Source organism: Phoenix dactylifera, chromosome 17 (assembly GCF_051530095.1).
Source record: "Phoenix dactylifera cultivar Ajwa chromosome 17, Ajwa_hap1_PhDact_Kaust_v1.1, whole genome shotgun sequence".
Lineage (NCBI taxonomy): Eukaryota > Viridiplantae > Streptophyta > Magnoliopsida > Arecales > Arecaceae > Phoenix > Phoenix dactylifera.
In genome coordinates, this window is record NC_143206.1 from 14,985,943 (window position 1) to 15,010,914 (window position 24,972).

The 24,972-nt window shown below is 38.2% G+C and overlaps 2 protein-coding genes across 2 annotated transcripts; one reads left to right on the plus strand and one right to left on the minus strand.

Moving 5' to 3' along the window:
* The first annotated feature begins 10,516 nt into the window (after positions 1-10,516).
* On the plus strand, positions 10,517-14,738 carry LOC103709678 (gibberellin 2-beta-dioxygenase 2-like). The gene is made up of 3 exons (XM_008795138.5): positions 10,517-11,049; positions 13,083-13,440; positions 14,193-14,738. The coding sequence occupies exons 1-3, from the start codon at positions 10,667-10,669 to the stop codon at positions 14,463-14,465; spliced, it is 1,014 nt and encodes a 337-aa protein (XP_008793360.1). The 5' UTR covers positions 10,517-10,666; the 3' UTR covers positions 14,466-14,738.
* A 1,208-nt stretch (positions 14,739-15,946) lies between these two features.
* LOC103709680 (neutral/alkaline invertase 1, mitochondrial) lies at positions 15,947-23,236 on the minus strand. Its single transcript, XM_008795139.6, has 6 exons — positions 22,339-23,236; positions 21,315-21,480; positions 20,993-21,204; positions 16,983-17,476; positions 16,656-16,704; positions 15,947-16,553 (listed from the first exon to the last, which is right to left on the minus strand). The coding sequence occupies exons 1-6, from the start codon at positions 23,101-23,103 to the stop codon at positions 16,227-16,229; spliced, it is 2,013 nt and encodes a 670-aa protein (XP_008793361.3). The 5' UTR covers positions 23,104-23,236; the 3' UTR covers positions 15,947-16,226.
* Positions 23,237-24,972: the final 1,736 nt, after the last annotated feature.

The following is a 24,972-nucleotide window of genomic DNA, read 5'->3' on the forward strand; positions in this document are numbered from 1 at the left end:
ATGTCTTGATGCTGTCGACATGGGACTCTATAGCTTTGAAAGCTATGGTTATGATTGGCTTTCATACCTTCCTCCCCCCTTTAGGTCTCCTTTCCTTGTGGAAGGCACTAAACCTTGTCCACCACCAACAGCACGTCAACGTTTATTCAACAAAGCTTTTCTATCATAATAATGCCTTCGCGATGCATTTATGAGGTGTCCGCCACCTGTGGCTGTCCTATCCGCAGACAGCTCTCTTCAGTTTGGGTGAAATGATCGTTTCATACGTTGGTTTGCTCAGCTTTGAATGCTTGCTTTCTGTCCACTCGAAACTTTCCCATGAAAAGCATTAATGTCACACATTTAAAACCCACCATCATTAAGTGTATTACGACTCACTGAGCTGTGGGTTCTGCGCAGGGGTTCATTTTAGGGAGCTTGTGGTTATCAGGAAGAAAAAGGACCCCCACCGTATCCTAGTACAACTTATAAGATCCAAGAAAAATTCGGAGTCACTGGTTGCACCCCTCTTGTACATCGTATCTCAAATACTTAATTTTTTTTTTCTCTATATCTTTATTTCTTGATGAGCAAAAAGTAGATACTGTGTCAGGTATGAGTGTTCTTTAGGTAAAATTTCTTTGTTTTTCTGAAAAAAAAGAAAAAAAAGAAATGGTGGAAATGTTACATAAATCTGGAACCTGCCACAAGTTCATGGGCTGAAGAAAGCGAAGCTCCTATCAGAGGTTTAAGTCCTTTATATGCCTTTTTCTTTTTTCTTTCCGGTGAGGGTTACATAATCCTTTTGAAGGCACAGTTTGATATGTCTGCATTAGCCAAAATAAATAATTTGGTTGCAAAATGGTCAGTCTGATTCATCTCACCTATCTCTAGAGGTGTCTATAGTTGCATTGCCATCGAGTCCATGAACTAATAACTGTTTTGTTCCTTATGAGCCGCCAGGGACTCAATTTATGAGTACCAGTCATGACCAAATTGTTTTAGCCATCAGCATCTTTCATTTCTACAGCTTATCCCTTTTTCTGAGGAAATTTTCCTTCTCTCATGTGAAATTCATACCGATTCACATCCTGGGCTAAGGAGATAGGTTGGCTGGGCCTCCCATTTTTTTCCCCAGCTTATCCTCTTTGCTTTATAAATATCCTTCGGACAGGATTTTTCTTGCTGCAAAGATACCTCTTATCTGTGGAGATATCTTCCGGGGTTCTCTTTGATGTAGATGGATCTTGTTCCTACTCTTTTGCATCCATCAAGCACAAGCAGCTTTCATGAGTTTTGAGTGATAAATTGTGGCTAGAAAGGCTGTTCTCTTGCTTGTTTTTCCGTGTGTTCCAGGAAAACCTAAACCACCTTTGTTTCTATTCATGTAAAACTATCCATTATATGCATGTGCCAGTTGGAAACTTTGTTGTTGGATATATGAATGGTCACTACCATTGTACTGAACAGTGCTATCATTGATCGATTGGCCGAACTGGCCATAAAGGACTCATCCATAAATACGTGATTTTTCTTCTCATTAATTCGCTTCATGTAACTCTTTGTTTCTTTTCTTAAAGAGTTTTTTTTTTTCCATTTCTTTGTTCTCATCTTTGCAAAAATATTATTACATCTGATTCTTAAGGTAAAGGACAACCTGAAGCAATTCAATCAAGCCTCGTAGTTGGGAGTGTGTACTACTATAGTTGAATCATGGAGGGTAAATATGTTGGAACCCTTTGTATCAAGTACCCTAAATTTTTCTTACTCAATTTACTCTTATTCATTTATATATTTTTGATTATTTATGTTTGTTATAAGAATCTGCATCCATAGCTTAAATTTTCAACAATTAACAGGCATATATATATTTTGAGAATTAGTGACCATAATGAAAAAAATAAGTTACTTTGAAATCTTAGAGCAGAACATTTTGATCCCACCTGCAGGGTACTTCAGCTCAAACATCTCTAGCTAGAGCACCACAAAAAGGCCTCCACTCAGAGTAGGCTAAAATATCTGAATGTTAAGTTGGAAAGCAATCTTTTTGCCAAACCTCATGCTACATGACAAAGTTTGGTTCAAAACGTGACAGGGTAGGCCCAACCCAAAAGCTCATAAATCATGCCGGAGCAAGGTTCCTTAAGGCCATTTTCTTCTTAGGATGTGTCTATGCCAATGACAATGGCCTGAAAATATCCTGCAATCAATGTTATGATAAAACCAGTTAAGGATTTTTTTTTTCTTTTTTCTTTTTTTTGGGAACTTTAGACAAGCCGGAACCAAGGTTTCCATCAATGATTAATGTGGGTTCTTATTAATCCAAATACTTTTGAACCCCAGACTTAGGCTTTAATTTCTGAATGTTAATGAACCAGGCCAATGTAACGCAGAGCTATTACTTTTTTATGTCCGAGTTCATGAGCTGAATGATTTTTGATGGGTTTCACATGCTTTCCTAATTTATTTTTTTTTAAAAAAAAAAACTGGGAAGGTATAACTTAGACATAGAGCATTCCATGACACAAGCTTTCTATGACCATAGTCTTTAAGAAACCCCAAAAAACTGCTAACATGTAATGCCAGCGTGGACATATGAAGCTAAACCTCTTCACCCTAACAAAGAAAGGAGAAGCCATTTCATTTGCAGTTATATTGCATCCTTCTTAAAGCACATTGCACCCAAATAGGTGCCACCAGTCATGATTTTTTGCTTGTACAGTTGAATGTATCTAGAATTTGATGATGCATTCTTCTGTTGTATTTATGAAGCCTTGAAAGAAAATGTAACAACCCAGGACCTCACCCAAAATGGCTAGCCGGAAGTTATTATTTGGGTTCCTTGATCCTGTATAAGTACCCAAGATCTACCCAGCGAATAACCGATGTGGGACTAAACACACGCCCGCACGGGTCCTTACATACTCCCCCGTTCAAGCCCTAACGTCCTCGTCAGGCTAAGGGTTCATATCTATTCAAATCTAATCACAAATACCACGATTGGCCCGTGGTCAGCCCCAATAGATCCGTGCTGCAGTGTCTCCTAGTCCACATAGGTTATGGGCCGGATCCGCTCTGATACCATTTGTAACAACCCAGGATCTCACCCAAAATGGCTAGCCGGAAGTTATATTTGGGTTCCTTGATCCTGTATAAGTACCCAAGATCTACCCAGCGAATAACCGATGTGGGACTAAACACACGCCCGCACGGGTCCTCACAGAAAGAAACAGGTTACAATCATCTATGTTTTCTCCCTTCTTCTCAATATGTTGTATTTTCTTCCTCTCTTGTGTTTCCACATCCTAGTTGGCTTCCAACCTTGGTTCTTTCCGGTTCATTGAGAATTTACAAAAACAAAGACTCAAGAAATGATTTCATGATTGAAATATTTCTTACATTGTATAACTTTTTCGTATTATTTAGTACAATCATGTTTAACATGATCACATAGTTATTAGACATACTGATTCTATTGTCCTGAATTGCGTCCACCTTTTAATTTCAGCATCCAATTTATATGATTGGTTTGGAAAGTCTTATTTGGATTGAAAAATAACTTGGAAATCATCCAAGTCACGGAGCCATAAATTTTATAGTCTCGAGAACACCAAAAAATTAGCTTATTTTTCTAAGTAAGACAAAGACATATAAGACATCATTTGATCCAATTTTCATAGGAAAAAAAAACACAGAAAAAGTGACCTGATATAAATCAGGTCGCAAGTGCTCCATCCGGCATGTGGTAGGTGCAAATAGGAGACTCATTGGCCGCCCAATTGCTTTGAGCCACATTGGGCAAGTAAGCCCATCACGCTTTTACTCATCCAACAAACATAAAATAGATCGATTGCAAATTCTGATTTTCTTGAATTTTACATAAATATCTCAAATCAAAAACTATCTGAAATCTTTTCGACAATTGGGTTTTACAACCAAAAATATCAGCAAAAAGAAAAACTCCAAAAATTATATGTTCAAAGGGTTCACTAGAATCACGATGATAGGATAAAATTATTAATTAAGCATACTAATACAACTGCTGATTTATATTTATACTACATAATTCCAACACATTTAATAAAAATATCTAGTTTTTGTCCAAATAAATATAATTTAAAAATTGTCTTAAAAAAAGTCCACTTTATTTTTTTCTAAAAATAAATCATTTTGCCATTACTAATGTTGTTGGTTGCTGCTAATTTTATTATAGTTGCAAAAATAATTGGTTCTTGGTTTTGCAGGACCATTATATATATATGCTGCTTTTCTTAAATGTAGGCTTCCATTTAGCTTGAGCTCAATCAATGCATTCTTATTTGAAATGGATGCACAAATAGCATAGATTGGTGCACAAATTAATACAAAAATAACACAAACCTTTCTTGCAAATTTTTTTCTTCTGAAAAACATCCCAGAAATTTATGGATGCTGCTGTCCAAATTCTATCATAAGCCAAGCCCAACATCTATGGCGCTTGACCAGAATTTGGAGGATACAAAGCCCTTCAAAAGCAAAATGGAGGATGCAACGTGGCCATTCACTGAGTCGGCCCCTTCATCAATCCCAATATTATCAGAGAGAGAGGTATGTATTTGGCTGCAGTTGTCTTGTCATGGTTGGAGCTAGCCTTGCGACAGCTTCAAGTGGAATCCCATCCAAAGCTCCCATTTCACCTATCGTTTTGTGAAGGGCCTTTATCTCCTTGTTTCATATCAGAGTCCACATGCAGGTGTAGCTCCATTGGTTGCATCATCCTGTTCCATATGGATGGATGTAAGCCATTTTTGGCACCACCTTTTATGCTACCCTGCCTTTTCCAATCCAAGCAGCACTCTGATAAGATTGTGCTTGCAATCCGCCAACCCCGCGTTCGAGGTTGCTATTACAAATTTCGATCATGCACAATCTCATTTATTTTAATATATATATATAATATTGGATATCATAGCTGCCACATATTGCATGTACAATTTTAGTATATTAGCTCAAATCAATCTCCAAAAATTATAAGATTTGATTGTCAAATTATTGGATTTTGATATTGTATTATACTATGTTTCATCCCTAGTATTTTTTCTATAATTATAGAATTTTATTATTGTATTCTACCATATCTAGAGGCTCAATATGTATAATAAAGCACATCAGTGCTATGAACAGTGCAAGCAATTTAAATCATATTTTCAAAACAAATTTCTCAATTTCTCTTGATGCATCAATATCTTCAAGCACTCTTATTAAGAGCTTCTGATTGGCTTGCAAAATTGCTGCAGGTATCCTACCAAATTTGGTCCGTAAAAAGTATTAGCGCCGGCCAGAAAAGTAGTTTTAAAACTAAATAATAGTATTGTTACTGTTACGATGGCCGCTATAATATTTTCATCCAACTCTATTACGCTATTAAGGTAAACAATATGAAAAAAAGTATAATAGGTATTATTTTCCATCATTAGCAGGCCATTATAATATAAATATAATGGTCATTATTTTTATTCATACTTTCTTTTAAGTGGAATAATATTTTCCAAAATTATCTCTTTTTTTGCTTCAAAATTTTCTCCAAAAGTAGTTGTACGGTTTAAAAATGATATCATTTTAATTTGATGAAAAGTGAAGGAAAAGTAATGCCATTATTTTTTTAATTATTATCCGCTATTAACACAGTTACAACAACCATTATATCGGTGATTCTTTTGAGATTAACAATTTTAATGTTATTTTGAGATAAACAGTGATTATTATTACAATTATAACAATCAACAACTGCTAACAATGCACTACTTAAAGAATTTGATGCACACAACATACTATGTATGAACATATCCAATGGTCTCATGTGCCATAGTGGGATCTCTATGATTTCATGTCAATAATTAGATACATGAGAATAGAGCACATGAAACAATTTATTTTCTATAATTACAAGAATTTCAACTAAATTGTGAAAATATTGAAGAAGAGGGTGCTGACTGGTTATGTTGATAAAGTCACTGGGTGCCATATTCATTTTCTCTCATTCTAACTGCAATTGAACCTCCTCATTTTTTTATTATTAATAAATATAAAAAATATACATTTTAAAGAAAGGGTATTTATTTTTTTTTTAAAAAAAACTAGATGCTTCATATGCTGTTTTCTTAATCAAAGAAAATTATGATAAGTATACTCCATGCAAGTGTACTCAAGAAATACCTTAGCATGGTGGCCATGGTTTAAGAAAAATCCATGCTTTACATGCTAGTTTCCTCATAGAAGCTTTAACGCAGCCTGTCACATAAAAATTGTCTCCTAGTCCTAAGACCTACGAAGATTTTTTTTTTTTAAGTTTAGTCTCTTTTCTACTGTTCTACTTGGTCCAACAACCTAATCCAATACCCCCCTGATTCTAGCAACATGCTGTAGTTATATGAGACCAAAAGAAGCTTCTGAGTCTCTAATCTTGACTTCCAGGCGTTAAGAAATCCCTTCCATAATTCTTTATTTCTTGTCAGATTTGATGATTTGAGCTGCATATACTTCTCCCCTTCTTAATCTACGAATTTCGCATCACTTATCTAAGGAAAAAGTTATCATCATTGTACCTTGCAATCCCACTATATATTACTAATTCAATGGGCGTGCAGATTTTTATAAGTCACAATTAACATAAATAAATCACACTTCTCCTGCTCATAGCAGTGGTGATTTATTTAATGACCTAATAAAGGGGGGTGGGTGATCACTGGTCTTTAAAAGCCAATTCAGATGGGGTCCCTCATTAGCCGACCACCACCCACATTTGTTTTAAAAAACTCATTTTTGTTTAGCGGGTCATGTTGTCAATTACAAATCAAGTTGGCATTAGAATATGATATGCTAATTCTATAGAACGTATCGATCGCTGTAAAAGTTGATGCTTGATTGGCGGAATAAGAATACTATCATTGATTAAGACACTGAAAGGGACGGGCAACTTCGCCCTCGCATGGGATTACTTATAGGACGTAAAGATGGATATAATAACCATGTTAAACGTAATAAAGCAAATCCTGTAACTCAAATTCTTGTATTTAACTTGTATAAAAATAAAAGTCGCATGTTATTAGAACAATAAGAAGAAGGTGGTGGTGGTTGTGGTAACGGTGGTTGAAAATATAGAAACATAGAATGATTCTTAATTTTATCTTGCTGTAAGTATTCATAAGTGATTCAATTTAGAAAGCATCTCTATGCAAATTGGATTTCAATGTTGATATGTCTCGGAACCGACCACGACTCATACGAAGGGGCGGCCAACCAAAGCTCTCTACGAAGCCTATGAACCACAAATTAGATCCCCCCACATGGCATGTCCAGAAGTACATGGCTAAATTCGAATTTCAAAAGCTTTCTACAGCTGGCGACACCTCGACCAAAATTTTGAACAGCCTTTGAGATCATGCCAGTCAAACGGGCAGGATGCAATCCGAGGAACCTTTCAAGTAAGTTCTCGATTGCCCTGACAAACCACTGAAAACCTCGTTTGTTCTCTAGATATCATCCTATCTTAGGTGTTGGATGTTTCCATCGGATACACTCCGGTAATTTTTTTTTTTTTTTTTTTATCTTTGCTATTTTAGGTGGGAACGTGACCGTGGACCGGGACATCGGCTACAACTGGCCACCTTTGGTGCTCAGGACAGGCCGATCCTCAGCAGCAACAAATGTGAATGGGAGAAATCCAACAAGTGAGGGAGTTGGTGCCAGAAGAAATGGTCCAAATGGATGGTGGATGGGCCTCTACACCAGCTCACGGGAAATGAGACTATACAGCTTTGAATTGAGGACTTTAGATGTGCCTTTGGTCGCCAAATTCTTTTCTTTTCCTTGCTAATATGGACTGCCCTCAGTGTCATGGTTGGCGTTGTGGTCTTCCATGGGAAAGCAAACTTCTGAAAGGGCCCCTTCTCTACGCGGCTCTAGTAACTTTTTCTGTCTAAATATATCAATATATTAGATTTTAACAAAGAAGTTGGACTAAGTTCAGCTTTATTTGATTTGTAAAGGTAGAAGAAATCATCCTACCTCCATCTAACAAAAGTTTTAGGCTTAAGATTAGCTGCAGTTTTGTCATTGTACTACCAACACCTCCCAAATAACAGGCATATCATGATCCCTTGTACATAAAGCATATAAAGCAGATGCAAGCATTGCACCAAATGCTAATGGGAAGCTAAATGTGTATTAGTAATAGAAGTTATTTTTTAGTCTTTGTGTTGGATTCAAGTTTCTCAAGAAATATACCAAAAAAACTGAAGATATTAATAAAAATATATTTCAAAAATAAATTAAGTAGTTTAAGAAATTCAAGATGAATATAGAACAATCGATTCAATAAAGTACAAATGCATGCCAAAATTGTCGAAAGTTTCTTCCAGGCGAAAACAATTATGCTAGCACGATCATTAGTGAGACCAAATGAGACACAAGTTAGCGACCATGAAATTATAATTTCCATTTGAGCGGACCAACCTAGCACGCAACACACCCGATGGCACGTTGATAAGCATGTGGCACCTTGCATGTTAGAGCCCACCATAAACATTAAGCCATACCTTAATTGGGTCCATCCCATGTTCCGAGATAGCCATCTCATTTGGCAAACCATCATTCCATGTGGACTTGAGACATTAGAATATTAAGTATCCTAGGAATCAGCTGCTGGCCAGTGGAACTGGGAGCTCTTAAATCTCCAATTCGCCTTCATTATATTGTGGCCACCCTTTCAATCATTATTAATTTTAAATTTTCATTGAAATTGAAATAAGTATTTTATCGGACACTTCAGCATAGAGCTACACCCTCTTATAAAAACTCTGAAACCAAATATACAAACAATCAGCCCTATAATATTTTGCTTATTTCCATGTAGGAACAGAAAGAAACTTAGTTTCAATATAAGAGGATTATAACCTTATCTCTATACTGTGTTCAAAATCGTTCACGAATAATATGTTTTAAGTTCATCAATGACATACGTTCTTGCTCTAGCATGCTCGTAAACCTAGACTCAACAAGTACACCTTGTATCTAGAAAAATTAACTTCAATTTATCTTAGCTTGCATTCTAATGAATTCAATTCTTTTTGACCAATTTCTTCCAAAATTTTTATAAAAATAGTATGGACAATATAAAAAATTTAAAATTATTAGTCTTTGGAAAAGGCCATTCAAGATAAAAAAAAAGAGGTGCATCAGTGGCTCTCAGCTCAGCCGGCCTTTATCCTACCTTGGACAAATTTCAGTGATCCCCATAAAAATTAGTATCATACTTGAGGCGCGAGCCGGTCTGACTGGTCCGGTCCGGTCACTAAAAACGTAGCAGTTGGTGGTCGAACCGGAAGTAATGCCCGGTCCGACCACCCAAAAAAAAAAAAAATTGTGCGCGCCCAGCGGGGCCCCCCGAGCGGACGATTATGTCCACAAAGGAACAAACACAAACGAAAGGGATCACATGCTCCTTTCATTTTACTTACTTATTTATTTATTTTTGATAGAATAAGGAGGGAATGAAACACTTTTCCTAATTTACTAAATCAAAAAGAAAGAAGGGAAAGAATGTACAAAGAAGCCTTCTTAAGGGGAATGAAATGCAATCAATGATTGGCCACCAAAGAGAACAAGCATCCACAAATCTTGCCATGTCCTTCTTTAGTTCTCTCCAGCCCAAGATGTTCTCAAAGTTGAAGGTGCGGATAGTTTTTTTTTTTCTAAGAATCTAAAAGATCATTTCGTTTCTCTCAAGCTATGTGCCGAAACAAGACCATCAATAGTTGGTCCTAATATCTTCTCAAAGAAGGCTGAAATTTCTTCCTCCTCTGAGTACTTCATGTTGAATGCAAATGGGTTCGTCGTCCTCTAATGTTAAAGACGAGTTTTGAAAGTAGCCCAAATGTTTATGGCAGCCGACATGTTGTCAACACCTCAAAAAGCCTATACTTTATACTTTATAGCATAAATAAAATCTTTTGTTTTTTCTTACATGATAACCTTAACAAATCTAAGGATATAATCCTTCAGAAAATCAATCTCTTGATGGTTCTCATATTGTCTTAATGAAACTCCTATGTCTATGTTGTGATGGATTTTGGGATACAAGAGTGGGTTAAGAAATTTCACTATTTCATAGGAGTAAGTTATTCCTAGATTATGTGGGATAAATAAGTTAGGAGGAGAAAAATAAAGTATTTATGATGTATCGTTTTTTCTGAAATGCCAATTCTGCTCTTGCAAATTTTTCTATACGCTCAAATGATTATTTGACCGAAAAGAGATGGAATAAGCGGGTTAAATAACTTTTATTCCTCCATATTTTGCTTCCAAACGAGCATCCTACTTTGTCCATCTGGTAAAACTTCTGGATCCGGATTCCACCTTACTACATTCATGATAAAATTTAACTCCAATATACGATACCAATACTAGTTCTGAGAAAGAAGCCAAGTCAAAGAAGCAAACATGGCAAAGAGTCTCGTGTGCGATACAGTAGTCCCCTGCTTGTACTTCACAGCCGCCTTCAAGCCCATGACCTCCCCCACAGACCACATTAGATATCGACACCACCCTCCTCACATCCACCTCTATATAACGTCCCTCCGTTCTGTCACTCTTTTTCACTCTTGTAGTATTTATAGATACAAAAACATTAGAGAAGAAGCTATTAACAATGGTGGCGGCGTCTCTAAGCTCCGTGCATGGCGATCACTTTAGGTCACTTGCCATCCCAGTCATCGACCTCTCCTGTCATCGGGCCCTCGTGTCCGAGCTCATCGTGAGGGCCTGCGAGGAGTTCGGTTTCTTTAGAGTGATCAGCCATGGAGTGCCTCACGACGTCGTCTCGCAGATGGAGGCCGCTGCATCAGAATTCTTCTCGCTACCCGTTGCCGAGAAGCAACGAGCCGGTCCTCCGAATCCTCTTGGATATGGGAGCAAGGCCATCGGACGGAATGGAGACTTCGGGGAGGTGGAGTACCTCCTCCTCCACACCAACCCTTCCTCCATCTCCCAACAAGCTGGTATGATATCAAGGAAGAGTCCAACCGATTTCAGGTATTCAATGAACTGATCTCTTTGATGATTGTATGTGTGATGATGCATGGTAGAATAACAAATTATGAGCAGCATCCAAAGAGTGTTGTCCTATGGTAGTGATGCGAATATAGACCGGTTTTGCTTTGCTATAATCTGTTTAGAGCTCAGGAGGAAACCTTAGGTTGTTCTTTTTGTATGTTCATGTTTGTAATGCATGCATGACATTTTATATTGAAGAGTTCAAAAACCAATGTTTCTATGTGTGCATTTTTTGTGATTATCCCCACCAATTCAAACGCCTAGTTATAACATGCCATGAACTGTTTACTCCTAGAATAGTTTAATCGCTTACATATATATATATATATATATATCTTAACCCCTAACCCTTCTCGTAAAGAAAAAAGTTATATATGGGATGGCTTTTGTTTAGACATTAACTTTTCCAACGGAGCCTTTGTAATATGAAAACCAATCAACAATTTTTAAATCCTCCTGAGTATGGTAAATGAAAGGGGGCAAAAAAAGAAAGCAAGAAGAAAAATAAAAAAGCATCGCATTCTTCTTTGACATTTGGGATTACAAAGATGGATCACGTCCTAGTTGAGGCTATTAATTTGCTGGTAATGAACCTTATGGTGGAGGGCCACGATAAACATGCGATGAGTAATGGTAGGGAGGGTATTGGAGACCAATCAATCATTAGTTGGGTTGGTCCTCACGAAGAACAGCATATTTTTTTTTTATTTCTAAGGGCTAAATGACTACAGGTCAAGTGTAAATCTAATGACCGTCGATTATATGCGACGAGTCCAAGCAACTTGGAAGGAGTAGACCCGACATATTATATCGTTTTGGGTGATGCAATGTGTTTCCCCAAACATACTAACGAATTTGAACAATGAAATCAATCCTAATCGGATGTTTCTCACTCCTTGATTGCTAGCAAATAAACAACAAATAGTCTTATGATATACATATATATAGATACTGATTAAAAAAAAGGCCCTGTCATCCACTTAATGGATACATACTTTAGTAAAATGATTCTATTTCATAAGTGTTGTCATGGATCTGAGTCATTCCCAAAGATGATTCTTATTTAATTAGTTCAGAAATCACATCAACTGAAACTATGAAAATGACTACTTTTATTGGAACCAACTAATCTTAATCTTTGATATGAACTAGATCACCTGTATGATTCTGTATATTTGTTTTAGCAGCATAACCCAGCAAGCACCAATCAAGAGTATTTTATTATTTTTTTTATTAAAAAAAAAGGAAGGAAGACTCACCTCAGGTAAATTACCTGAGTCCAAGAAATTTGGGATGCAGCATTCATAGTTGGAACCCACCTCCCTCAAGAAGAAGAGGGGTGTGACCACCAGAGAATCGAACCACCCAATTTAATTAGTTCAAGAATGCCTTACCTCCAGTATATGGAGGTTAGAACACAAAATGAGAGTGCTTCCTAAATCATTGTTAGCCATGGATTCAGAATGCACGACTCAGAATTCGAACTCACCTCCCTCAAGGAGAAGAAGGCCTTCCAATTCGAAGGACTCGGTTTAATTAGTTCAAGCATGCTTTACCTCCTATGGAGGCAGGTCTTTCAATTAATCACTTAAGAGCACAGAAATGAGAGCACTCCCTAAATAGTTGTTAGCCACTATGAACTCAACCTCCACACTGAAGTTAGCACAAATGGCTCGATCACCACCGGATGAGCTGATGGGAGATATTGGGTTAAATCCAACCCAATTGCCCCCATTGCACTTAGAAACACATAAGGATGGCTAGCAAGTCTATCACTTCAAAAGAATGGCAGCAAAAGGTGGTATAAGAATCCCCACAAGCCCCACTAGGGGCATGGTTCAACCGAATGAATAATGCCATATCTTGCCATGCTATCTGGAAAAAGCAAAGCACTGGCAGAAAAACGTACAGCACAAGCTCTTTTCTTCCATGACTACAGTTACTGACGAATTCAATCATCTTTTCTTGCGTTCAAACTTTTAATGTCCAACTTTTTTTGCTTTCATTTACAGCTGTGTGGTGAATGAGTACGTAGAGACTATGCAAAAGCTGGCATGCAAGATACTGGAGCTACTGGCAGAAGGGCTGGGGCTTGGAGACTGTGGGGTATTTAGCAGGCTGATAAGAGAGCGAGAGAATGACTCGTTGCTAAGGCTGAATCACTACCCGCCATGCCATAACAAGGAGGACATGATGAGTGATAGGATTGGATTTGGCGAGCACTCAGACCCTCAGATCATCACTCTCCTCCGATCCAACGACGTGGGAGGACTCCAGATACTCTCTCCCTCATCCTTGGATGGTGCAGTTTGGGTCCCGGTGCCGCCTGACCCTAACACGTTCCATATCATGGTCGGCGATCTGCTTCAGGTTGGTCTCTAAGGTTGGCCTCTGTAGGGTAAGGCTGTCTCTGGAAAATGGGACTGGTGTCCCGGAAAAAAAGTTTTAGCACCTCAAATTCTTTATTCAAAGAATTTGGTATGGACGGTGCTATCTTCTGAAGCCTGAGTAAAGAGCTCCTCTGCAGGCCTTCGATCCATCACCCAAAGGAAAAGTGATGCCTAAATTTGAAACCATGCTTCCACAGATAGGATGCATGACAAGGGAAAAGCTTATTAAAGTCGCAGAGATTGTTAATAAAGTCATACGTGTGCCTAGAAGATAACATTGTCCACTTAGGAAGACCAAAGACCTCCATTTATAGGCCTAGAACAGAAAAATCATAATCCAGATACACTTGGTCTTAAATTCTGGGGTCAGATTAGTTAATTTCTAAAGAGGCTTTACTCTATTAGCATATTATTCAACAACTATTTCTTCATTAACAACTCTACCGCCTTAATTCCACCTTGAGTAAGCTCAATCCCCGGTGGAAAGCTGAAAGACATGTTCGAATTTAATCGACACATTGAATCAACTCAACAATTTGCTTAACCTAATTTTAACTCAAAATGAATCGGCCAAGTTTAGTTACATAAGAACATATCAATTTTCTAAGTTAAATCTAAAGACTTTCTTTTCTGAGTTCATCTCTAACCACCTTCTGACTTACCTCCAATATTCTTCGAGCTTTATCTTTTGTATTGACCAAGCTTTATCTTTTCTATAATATGTTATTGAAGGCTATGACAAATGGAAGACTGGTTAGTGTGAGACACAGGGCCATGGTTGACTCCTACAGCTCAAGGCTCTCCATGGCTTACTTTGGTGCGCCTCCCCTCCATGAATGGATCTCCCCTCTCCCAGAGATGATCACACCCCAAATGCCTCGCTGCTACAAATCCTTTACTTGGGCTGAGTACAAGAAAGCCATGTACTCACTTAGGCTCGGGCACAATCGCCTTGATCTCTTCCGTGCAGATGCAATAGAAGAACATCCTGGGCTGGTAAAATAATAGCAGAGGTTTCCAGGATGACATTTTGTATGAGACTATGTTCTAACGAGGAGGGGGTCCGTTTTTTTGAAGTACTCCCCCAGATTTTGTTCATGTTCGTCTAAATCATCAGGGCTATTTCGAGGAGGGAAGAGCATGCCTTGACAGGATTATCTATCAAGATTTAGCATGTTGTATGTTTTCTAGACTGGGTAAACTTTTTTTCCTCCATATTCTGCAACAATCAGAATAATTTGGTACATGAATCATCATGGTGTCGGTCAAATTTCAAAAGTTAGGGAGAAAAGGTGTCTCGCCCAAGATTGCATCCTTTCCCTTCTCTATGTAATCAATTTTTCCACTATTTCAAAGAAAAGTTAGTGTAACCAGAGATATAGCATAGCATGTAGTTGTAATTGTTGAGCAGAAGAAAGTCTAAATGTAGGAGATGGACATGGTATATGTCTCATAAGGGAGTTCAAAAATGAAGCAACTATTGAGGAATTATATTGATGTAGTTAAATGAAAGATGAAAAAGAAAGATAATGAAAATACAGAGAGTAACATGCACCAAATGTGCTACCAAAAAAACTGGATGTGACCTCTATATGATTTTAACAAATTGCCTAGCGTTTCATAAAAATTCAGCATGCAGGATATAAGCCTGTATCAATCTTGTAATTTATAAGCTAAAACAACACAAATGAAATATCCTCAAAAAACCGAGCAAAAGTGCCAATATAGATGGAATTCAGGCATCAGGGAAGCATATGCTAACCAAAACAAACATTGCTTAAATAGTGGATTAACAACCACTGGCCTGTTAAAAGAAAATCATACTATGACCAACCGATTTTTCAGCACTTAAACAATAAGCAAACAGGACTCTTGCATGCAATCCAAAGCATTTCCACATGATTTACCGAAAAATTATTGCAAGAATCACCCACCTACCTCATAATCAATAATAAACTTGTGAAGCACTACTGGACATAGGTACAGTGGAAAGAGTATGCACCTGTGTCTTTCTTGCAAATGGCTTGTATCCTCTTGTTCTTGAGAGCTCTGATGAAGAGAGAAAATGATGGTACCACTGCAGCATCGGAGGGGTTTAGTGAGCTCAACCATCGTTCTGCTCAGCGACATGCAACAAAGAGGCAAACTGGAGCACCAAAATGCCTACAACAGAGAGCTGCTACATTGACAGCAGCCACAGCAACGGCAACAACAATGATTGGAAATGGGTGACAACTGAATGCTTCATATAGCCTTAGAGGTCTCATGCATGAATCAGCAATGGGTGACAACTGAATGCTTCATATAGCCTTAGAGGTCTCATGCATGAATCAGCAAACATATACTTCTGCTGCAAGAATAGCAGATTAATCCATAAAGCAATACCTGTTGGTCAATGAGAACTCAGACAGCTCAAACCCAACAGGACATATATTAGTTTCATTAAATGTTTTAAGCACCGCAGAACCAAAGAAACCAAGAGATTAATTATAACCAAACAACTTGTCCACCTCTAAAACCATTGTATTGGCAACAATTAGTAGTACTCACATCTATTTTACAAATTCTTAATTGAACTCAAATGTTAGCGGTAACAAAAATATGAATACACATACACCGAGAATCAAGACGAAAGGATAAACCTGACCTTGACCTATAAAGCAAAGGTTGTATTTCTTGTTTTCAGTTTCAAATTAATTGCTATATGTTGATGTTTTCTTCTCTACACGACGAATGCATCCCAAAAATTCAGTCGATTGGGCATGGTTAAACAATAATCTGCGATCTGGCTGCAAGACGGGAGCACTTGGCCCGAGAACTCTTTCTTAGACTACAAATACAGCCTTCAAGAAGCTCAAGATCTTCCTCGCATGTCAAAATCATCGCTATCTCTGGATTTTCCAAAAACATTTTAGAGATGAGGAATCCAGCTATGGTCCATGTCTGATATAGGTGCGACTGCTTTCCAATAAATCTTCCAGTTCGTGTATCATAATATTCTGGCCACTTGTCATTCGAAAGCCGCTTCTCAGCCACTGTAACAGCTCTTTGGGCTAGATCTGGCCTGCCCATCTTAATGCAAGCTAAGGTGAACTGAAATATAAAACAAAAGGAAACAAATGAGATTTACAGTTGCAAAGCTAAAATGCTAAAGAATATACTAAAATTTAAAGAGATTACAAAGAATAACTTTACCTGCCATAATAGTGTAGGCCAAGATCCACCATTGTGATATGACCAAGGACTGCAAAAGTATCATACTACTTGTTAGCAAAAACAATTTATGCCTATTATTCTAAGAATTGATACTTAGAAATCCTGCATCACTAGCAGGGAAAAGTCACTAGTGGTTCTATAGCCACTGAATGCCCATTTAAGATGACTCGAGGTTGCTAACATGAAAATAAAGATGAAGGATGCCTCACGGAAGCATCTCAGAGGCAATCAGAAAGCTGCCAATTATGAAGCATCCATCACATACAGGAACACCAAAGGTTAAAAGCGTGTAAAAGAAACACTTACGTGTTCTTTGGATCACCACCAGTGATTATACGCCATTCCTCATATTCTAAAGCAGGATAACATATTTTAAAAGGCATATTTGCCACAAGATCATCCCATTTATCTTCTATAAGATTGAGAATACCCTCGGCTTGTCTTGGAGTAGCTAGAGAAGAGACTATGGCCCAAAAATTGCCAAGGGAGAAGAACCTAAAGTCCATGTGAGCTGGCTGTAGATTGCCAATAAGGTAGCCTCCTTTCTCAGGAATCCAGTCAGCTAGCCAAGAAGGAATTTGCTCTGGATATATATTGAACTTGTTAACAGCATTATGGGAATATTCTTCAGTTTTGTAGCGATATATCTCATTGATCTTCTTCATATCTATCCAATAGTACTCTCTTATGTGGAAAGAGAGAGCACTAAGCCTGTTATTAATAGCACGGACCAGGTTCTTAGAAGTATCATTGATAGTGATCATTTCACGAGAGCACCGCAGAGCAGAGTAGAATAAAGCCTGTGGAAGGGAATTTTATGCCAATGATGCTAAAGCTTATTGCTAACAATGAAAGACATTTTCCAGAGAATGCTAAGTAAAATATGCATTTTAAGTAACATAAATTGGAGCTACAACAAGGTGATATTCCCATGTAAGTTCCCCTCAAAAAAAAAGAGGCTTTTGCATATATACAACTGTAAATATGCTTTATTGCATATTTACCATTCAAAAGTCACCATTTGCATATATACCCCTGAAATCATCCTGTTTTTGCAAGGATACTCCTTCCACTAGATTTTTGGCTAGCGGTATTAATAATTAACTATTCCAAGTGTAAAATGACAAATTACCCTTTTGCATTAATACTCCTGAAAATTAAATATTTAACTTGCACTGTAAAGGTCTATTTTGCATGAACTTTTCAAGGAAATTAGTGCAAAGGATATAGTATCATTTTGTAATTAATTACTTATTAATGTCCTCAACCAAAAAATCTAATAGAGGGGATATCCTAGCAGAAACAGGATGTTTTAAGGGCATACATGCAAATAGTGATTTGTGAAGGATAGATATGCAAAAAGCTGTATTTGCGGAGGTATACATTAAACGGAAAACAACAAAAGTGTATGCATGGATGAATCAAGCAAAATGCTAGCAAAACTCTCTCAATAAATCTAAATAAAATCCAAAACAGCAATTCTCAACCAATGAAGTAGCAAGTGCCATTACATTCTATTTTAGTGTCCAAAATCCATATATTCTCCTCAAGAAAAATGGAAGCCAACCAGAAATAATCAATGCAAGAGCAATAAGGCTTCACATATTGAATTCCATAATTATTCTCATGATCATGATGTTAGGTTAGAGGATCACAATCAGTGTTTTAAATACTATCTGTATAGTTGCATATGCGGATGCTTTCCCTTCACCAAACTACATTTGCCTATATGTGGTTATTACATGCGTTCATACTGCATTTGGACCAAAAAGTTGGTCCACTTTGTATTATATGGCCATATATGCAGCCCATTTAACATTACGTGACTGCCTATACAGCCCAACTAGCATTTCTAGCCACATGTGCAGCTCACTCTTACGTGAGCCCATATGGATGAAGCAAAACCACACTGATGGTTAGGTTTGAGGTGGGCCCGATATAAGTATTAATAACATTAATATATTAATTATGTTATATATATTAGTATTAGGCATAAAATACTAAGTGTTAGGAACTACTTATTAGTTGTTATTGTTATTAATATTGTAAATGTTTATCAAAAAAAGATTACTATCTATTTTTGTTGTTTCATGAATTATTTAATATGTATTATCTATTTCTAAATAGCTAATTGCATCCTGCATATGCACTATGCGGTCCCTCAACTGCCCGAATATGCAACTGGCCTCTTAACAATTAGGTCATTTGCTTTTATAAGACTATCATACACATGCAAGTCTACTTTTCTATATTTATTTCTTCTAGTACATTCACATGTCGTCAAACAAAATTACAAACACGTTAATAAGGATGGTTCTGCATATCATACAAATTCTCTCAAGGTCAAGGGTCCATATTAATAATGTCATAGTCAAAGATGCCTGACAGACTCGTCAATTGTTACGGTAAAACATTGTATTACAAAGATTTTCCTCAATACAAGTCCAATCACTATGGTGTGAAATAAGGTAACTCTGCCTCAACCTTAATCAGACTTTTAAAATTAAATCTCCTATCATGATATAAGAAGCTGTCTGACTGTGCCAAGACTAATACTAATGGCCCTTATGCCCTTTTACTGTCATATTTACTTAGCTTCAGCCACTAATGTCAGCGTCTAGACAATAACAAGACACACTTGCGTGGTAGTTGCAACACGTCATGCATGTTGCACCATGTCACTGAAATTTCCTACCGTGCAGCACTGTTCAGATGTAAGAAATCCCAAGATTTGGTGTGTCTAGGTAATTACTGCTTGTATCAGCACCAAATTTAACAGTTCTCCATGCCAGTTGACCTATGTATGTTCACACTTTTCGTTTTCCAATAGCCTCAAGCCATACATTGCATTGGTATATAACTTCCTATCAGGCTTCTAAGGCAAAACAACTTATTTCAGGATTCTTCAGCATTGCTGTACAACTTGTTACTGCCCTTTATGATCACTTGCCCTTTACAAATCCCTAACTCTTTATCAAACATATAACTTCTTTTACTTTTAAGCGCTACAAAATCTGGTACAAATTCATAGCATGCATTTATTTTAAATGGTGTATCAGTGTTAGCAAACCAAAGAAAATATCAGAATCATAAGCAACCAAAAAGGAAAATGCATGAAAAGAAAATGACAGTAATTTAAGAGTGTCAAAGCTAATGCAAGTATCCAGTCGAAAAGAGTGTGTTAATCTTCAAATATAACAAGTACAGCATGTTCATACAATCATATGGATTCGTCAAAAAAGTGACACTTCAATTCCATATTGACAGAAATGAAAAACAGGAAATTTTTGTCTCTTATATTTATTTTCTTTGTTAAGCAGGATCCATATCAGTGGGCATTGCCATCAACAGTTGTTACTTCAGCTAGTTGGCACCCTTTCTTAAGGGGCCCTTTAGCGAGATCCAAGGTCCAAACTTGGTGGTCGCACATTACCGCCGCATTGCTGGAAAAAAAAGAGAGAGAAGGAAAAAAAAATTCACTGGGCATTGCCACCAGGCGCTGTCACCTACAAGAGGAGTCTTTAAAAAGAGAGAAGAGAGAGAGATAAAGAGAGAAACAGATACAAAGGAGAGCATACACAAGCAACTTTATAGCAAGCAGAACTAGCACACTTGTACTAGGTAACTTTCATTTTGTTTTGCCCATTTATAATTAGAAGTAATAAAATGTTATAAGCTCAATCAGTGCACAGCGATAAGAGATATAAAGATTTCTGTAGTCACAGCAGTTTTTGTATCAGGCATGATTTCTATTTTACAAAATGACACCTAAAGATTATAAACCCCCTGCACTAGCACACCTATATTAGGTAACTTTTATTTTGTTTTGTCCATTTATAATCAGAACTAATACAATGTTATAAGCTCAATCAGTGCACAATGATAAGAGATAATTTGCATAAAATATGGTGACATTTCTTGTACATAAATTAATCACAAATCTCGTGGCTGTATTGTAAGAACATCTTGGCAGGATAGTAAATGTTTACATCAGACAAAAACAAGAGAGAATCAAAAAAAGAACCTTAAGAGCAAAGCATTAGATACGTTATATGGTCGGGCAATCAATTAGATAGATGTCAAAAAAATGCCCCATAGACCTGACATAATAATGCTATATGCAGGAACTATGTACATCTTTCAGTGTGTCATGTGACTTGTACACCAACAACCAGCATGCTAGGTCTAAATAATCAAGTATTAAGAAAAGTTTATAGTACATAAATGATAGTCATGGCGCAAAACGTGAGTTACAAAATGTTGGTTCAGTGAGAAAAAATAATACTTTACAGAGATTCCATCAAAGCTCAACTTACTTGGATCTCAAGAGGGTGCCCATGAATGCCCATCCGACGGTCTATCATACATGAGCCATCAGTGACTAGAAGAGAAGGGAACATGTCAAAGCCATCTGACAAACATAAATTCAGGATCAATTTAATGCCTGTTTGTACATCCACTCTCTCTTGTAATGTGTAATCTCCTGTGATCTTTCCATAAGCTCGCAGCAAAATAATCCACCACAGTCCTGCAAAATTAAAGATAAGAATTAGAAGCCTTTTACAGGGCATCATGTCATGTAACTGCATTTCATTATATTGTTGTACAAAACTGTAGAGAGCTTCATCTTGAGCTTACCAGAATCAACTGGTGCTACACGCCCAATTGCTGACTCTCCAAAGTCAGGGTCCAAAACCTCCTCAAAGGCTTCATTGCTTCCATCCAAAGGAACAGTTCTAACCTTAAAACTAGCAGGCATCAAACCTTGTCCAGGACTGTAGCAATCCACAGTCTTCTCCCAGCTCTGATACTCACATAGAATACAAGAACATTAACATGACCAACAAACTGAGAGAGTGAGAGAGAGAGTTAATTCATGATGATTATGAAGTCAAAGGGGCCTATTGTTCAAAAGGGTCTAGAAACAGATAGGATGCAGGTGCAGGCTTTTAGTCTAGAATTATTGACATGGGTTCAAAGTTCAGCATGATAATGCTAAATCCTGATTGTGGCTCTTAAAAGAATGTATTTGGTTATCTATTGTATTAATGCTCTGAGGAAATAATTTGCCTAGGAACCAGTGTAATTAGAATCTTCATTTAAGAGGTCATTAAAGTGTGCAACCTTAAGCATGAGGTGCTTCAATGAGGTTGAAGTTCCTGATCATAGCATCATGTTAGCAATACATGCTAGCAACTCTTTTTACTTCAGTGCAGTAGCAAGACATAGAAATTTCTAGACGAACCAAGTTTATCCCACTCACTTACAGCTTCTATCTGAAACCCAACTAATGCAACATTAACAGAATTAAAAGATCTACATCTATGGAAATATGACAGATCGAGTGCTAATAGAAGAGGCATGATGCAGCGAAAATGGGAAACACTTTGTCAGTACCATTATCCATGATACCATGGTTAAATGTTTGCAAAGCATCGCCCATACCAGCCAATGAACGAGAAACCATAACAACATTGATTTCTAATTTAGCCATAATTTTGAAAAAAAATAAAGACAGGCATGGTGGAAAGAATAAAATTTTAAGCAGAAAATATGACCGAACTACAATCAGTTAGAAGTGAATCGAGATGCAATAATTTCACACCACTAGAACAAGAAAGAACTGGAACAAAGAGGGAATGGAAAAAGGCACGATTTTTACCTGAAGCTGCAAGGTGTGGAGGAGAAAGTTGCGGACAACATCGCTCTCCCCCTTGAGAAGAAACGCTATTGCGGCGGGAACGAAGTCTCTGATGAATACCTGGTCGTAATTGAGCTGGTTCAACGCCGTCGGGTCATTGGCGGCCACAGTCCCTACTGGGCTCCCACAGTAGCTCACCACCGCTTTGTTCAAAAGCCTCCACGCCTCCTTCTCCACCTCCGACACCTCCCTCTCCTTCCCCACCTCCAAATTTCCCCCCGATTCCTCCAAATTACCAACTCCACCATCGAGAGATCCCTTCTTTTCCACCATCGCCGCCGGTTCGCGTTCCACTTCCTCTTTCACCGCCTCTTTTAGGGCTTCCGCCTCGACGTTCTCGAGCACGAGGGGCTTCACGGCCATGCCCTGGATGTAGACCCTATCAAAGGCCTTGTCTCCGCCGCCGGGGAACGGCTCCGCGGAGGTGGAGAAGTGGCGGAGGTCCGAGACGGCGGCGGGGATTCCCAGAATGCCCCTGTGGCTCGGGGGAGCGGAGGGGCGGGGCCGGGCGGGTTCGGCGGGGCGGTGGAGGCGGTGGAGGGAGTGGTGGTCGGCGGCGGAGGGCAGGCGGTGGGGGCATTTCGGGAAGAATCCGACAGTTCTGGAACAACCGATCAAGAGTCGGCGGCAGGGTTTGAGGGTGGAGATCGCCATGGAGGAGGGGAACAGGAGGGAAGGATTCAAGAAGAAGAAACGAGATGGAAGACTGGATTTTTTAGGAAGCATGGTCGCGTTGTGGGGGTATAAATGGAAATAAATCTAGGAAAGAACGGGAAGTGGAAGAAATGGAGAACATCCAGCGGCTCGCAAATCCATAGATTTGAAACGCGGCAATGCGTGTGGCCTGGCGATAGGACTCGTTTGGTCGGTGAAAAATATTTTCTCTTGCTGAAATATTATTTTTGAAAAATTGATACCCAATATAAAATGTCCAAAAAAAATATATTTAATTATAAAAATAATATATTTTAGAACGATTTATATTTAATTAATCATTTATTTTTTAATATATATATAATATATATATATATTATATTTTTAATAAAAATTTTTGTCGCATCCTATTTAAAAATTTAAGAACATATTTAGAAAAAAAAAATTAGACTTACGTGCGTTCCACATAATTTTTTTTATAAAATATGTAAATTTTATTCAGATAAAAAATTATTTAAAAAAAGCTAAATATGGAGAGGCCATTGTGGCCTATCGTTAACTTCGCTGCCAGAGTTTTGCCACGCCGTGCATAAGATCCACAAGGGCAAATGTGCCCTTTTATGAGTACTCTTCATCTCTGGCAAACGGGTGGTTCTATAATCTATATACACCCCCCCTATTGCTCAGGACACCCCCCAAAAATTAAAAAAAAATTAAATACTCTCTACACCCCCCCATTTGCTAAGGACACCCCTAAAAAATTAAAAATTCCTAAATTACCCCCCACCCTCCCCACCCCCTCACCTAAATTGCTCTCTACACCCCCCAAAACCCCCCCTACCCCGCTCTTCCCCTCCAAAACACCTCGCCAACGCCCAAAACCCCCCCGTTCCCCCTTCTCCCTCTCGTCGCCGGCATTCTCCCGATCTCCGACCACCTCGCCGGCTTCTCCCGAAACCACCTCGCCGGCTTCTCCCGAAATTTTTTTTTTTCACGGTTCGTGCTCCGTTCGGCACTGGATCGCCGAACAAAAGGCTTCTGTTCGGCTGAACAGTGCCGGACAGAAGCCTTCTGTTCGGCACTGTGCAGCCGAACAGATCTGTTCGGTTGAGGGTTGCCGAACAGAAGGCTTCTGTTCGGCACTGTTCAGCCGAACAGAAGCCTTTTGTTCGGCGATCCAGTGCCGAACGGAGCACGAACCGTGAAAAAAAAACATTTCGGGAGAAGCCGGCGAGGTGGTTCCGGGAGAAGTCGGCGAGGTGGTCGGAGATCGGGAGAATGCCGGCGACGAGAGGGAGAAGGGGGAACGGGGGAGGAGGGGTTTAAGGGGGGTTTGAGGGGTATTTTTTTTTTTCTTTTCAAAACGAAACGGAGGAGGAGGAAGGGGGGGTGTATGAGAAAATTTCAAGGGCAATATGGTAATTACACTAAAGGTTAGTTTGGGTATTTTTTTTTGGTTTTTGGGGGGTGTCCTGAGCAATAGGGGGTGTATATAGAACTATCCCTGGCAAACAGAATAAATACTAAAAATAAATAATAATTTTATTTGCATATTTTAGTCTTATACAGATATATTTGTAGATAAGATAATTTATTCTGCTGACTATTATTTGTTGTTAGAGGTGGCAAAAATTAACTTGACGCAAAAGCTTCGGCTTGACTCAACTTGGTTTGGATGGGGCATTTTTTAGTTTGAGCCAAGCATAGCTCAAACTTTTTAACTTGAATCTTAAATAACTAGTTATTCGGTGCTTCAACCTCACTCAAGTCATGAAGGCAGAGACCCATTAGAACCTAGAAAGTACACGTCCGGCTAAAGCATGACCTTGGATAAGGATCTAACGAGTGCTCCTTTTAGAAAAAAAAAACATTTATTTAATTCATATTGAAAAACATGTCATGAGATGTGAAGTTGGAATAGATTGGTAAGATATCAAGCTT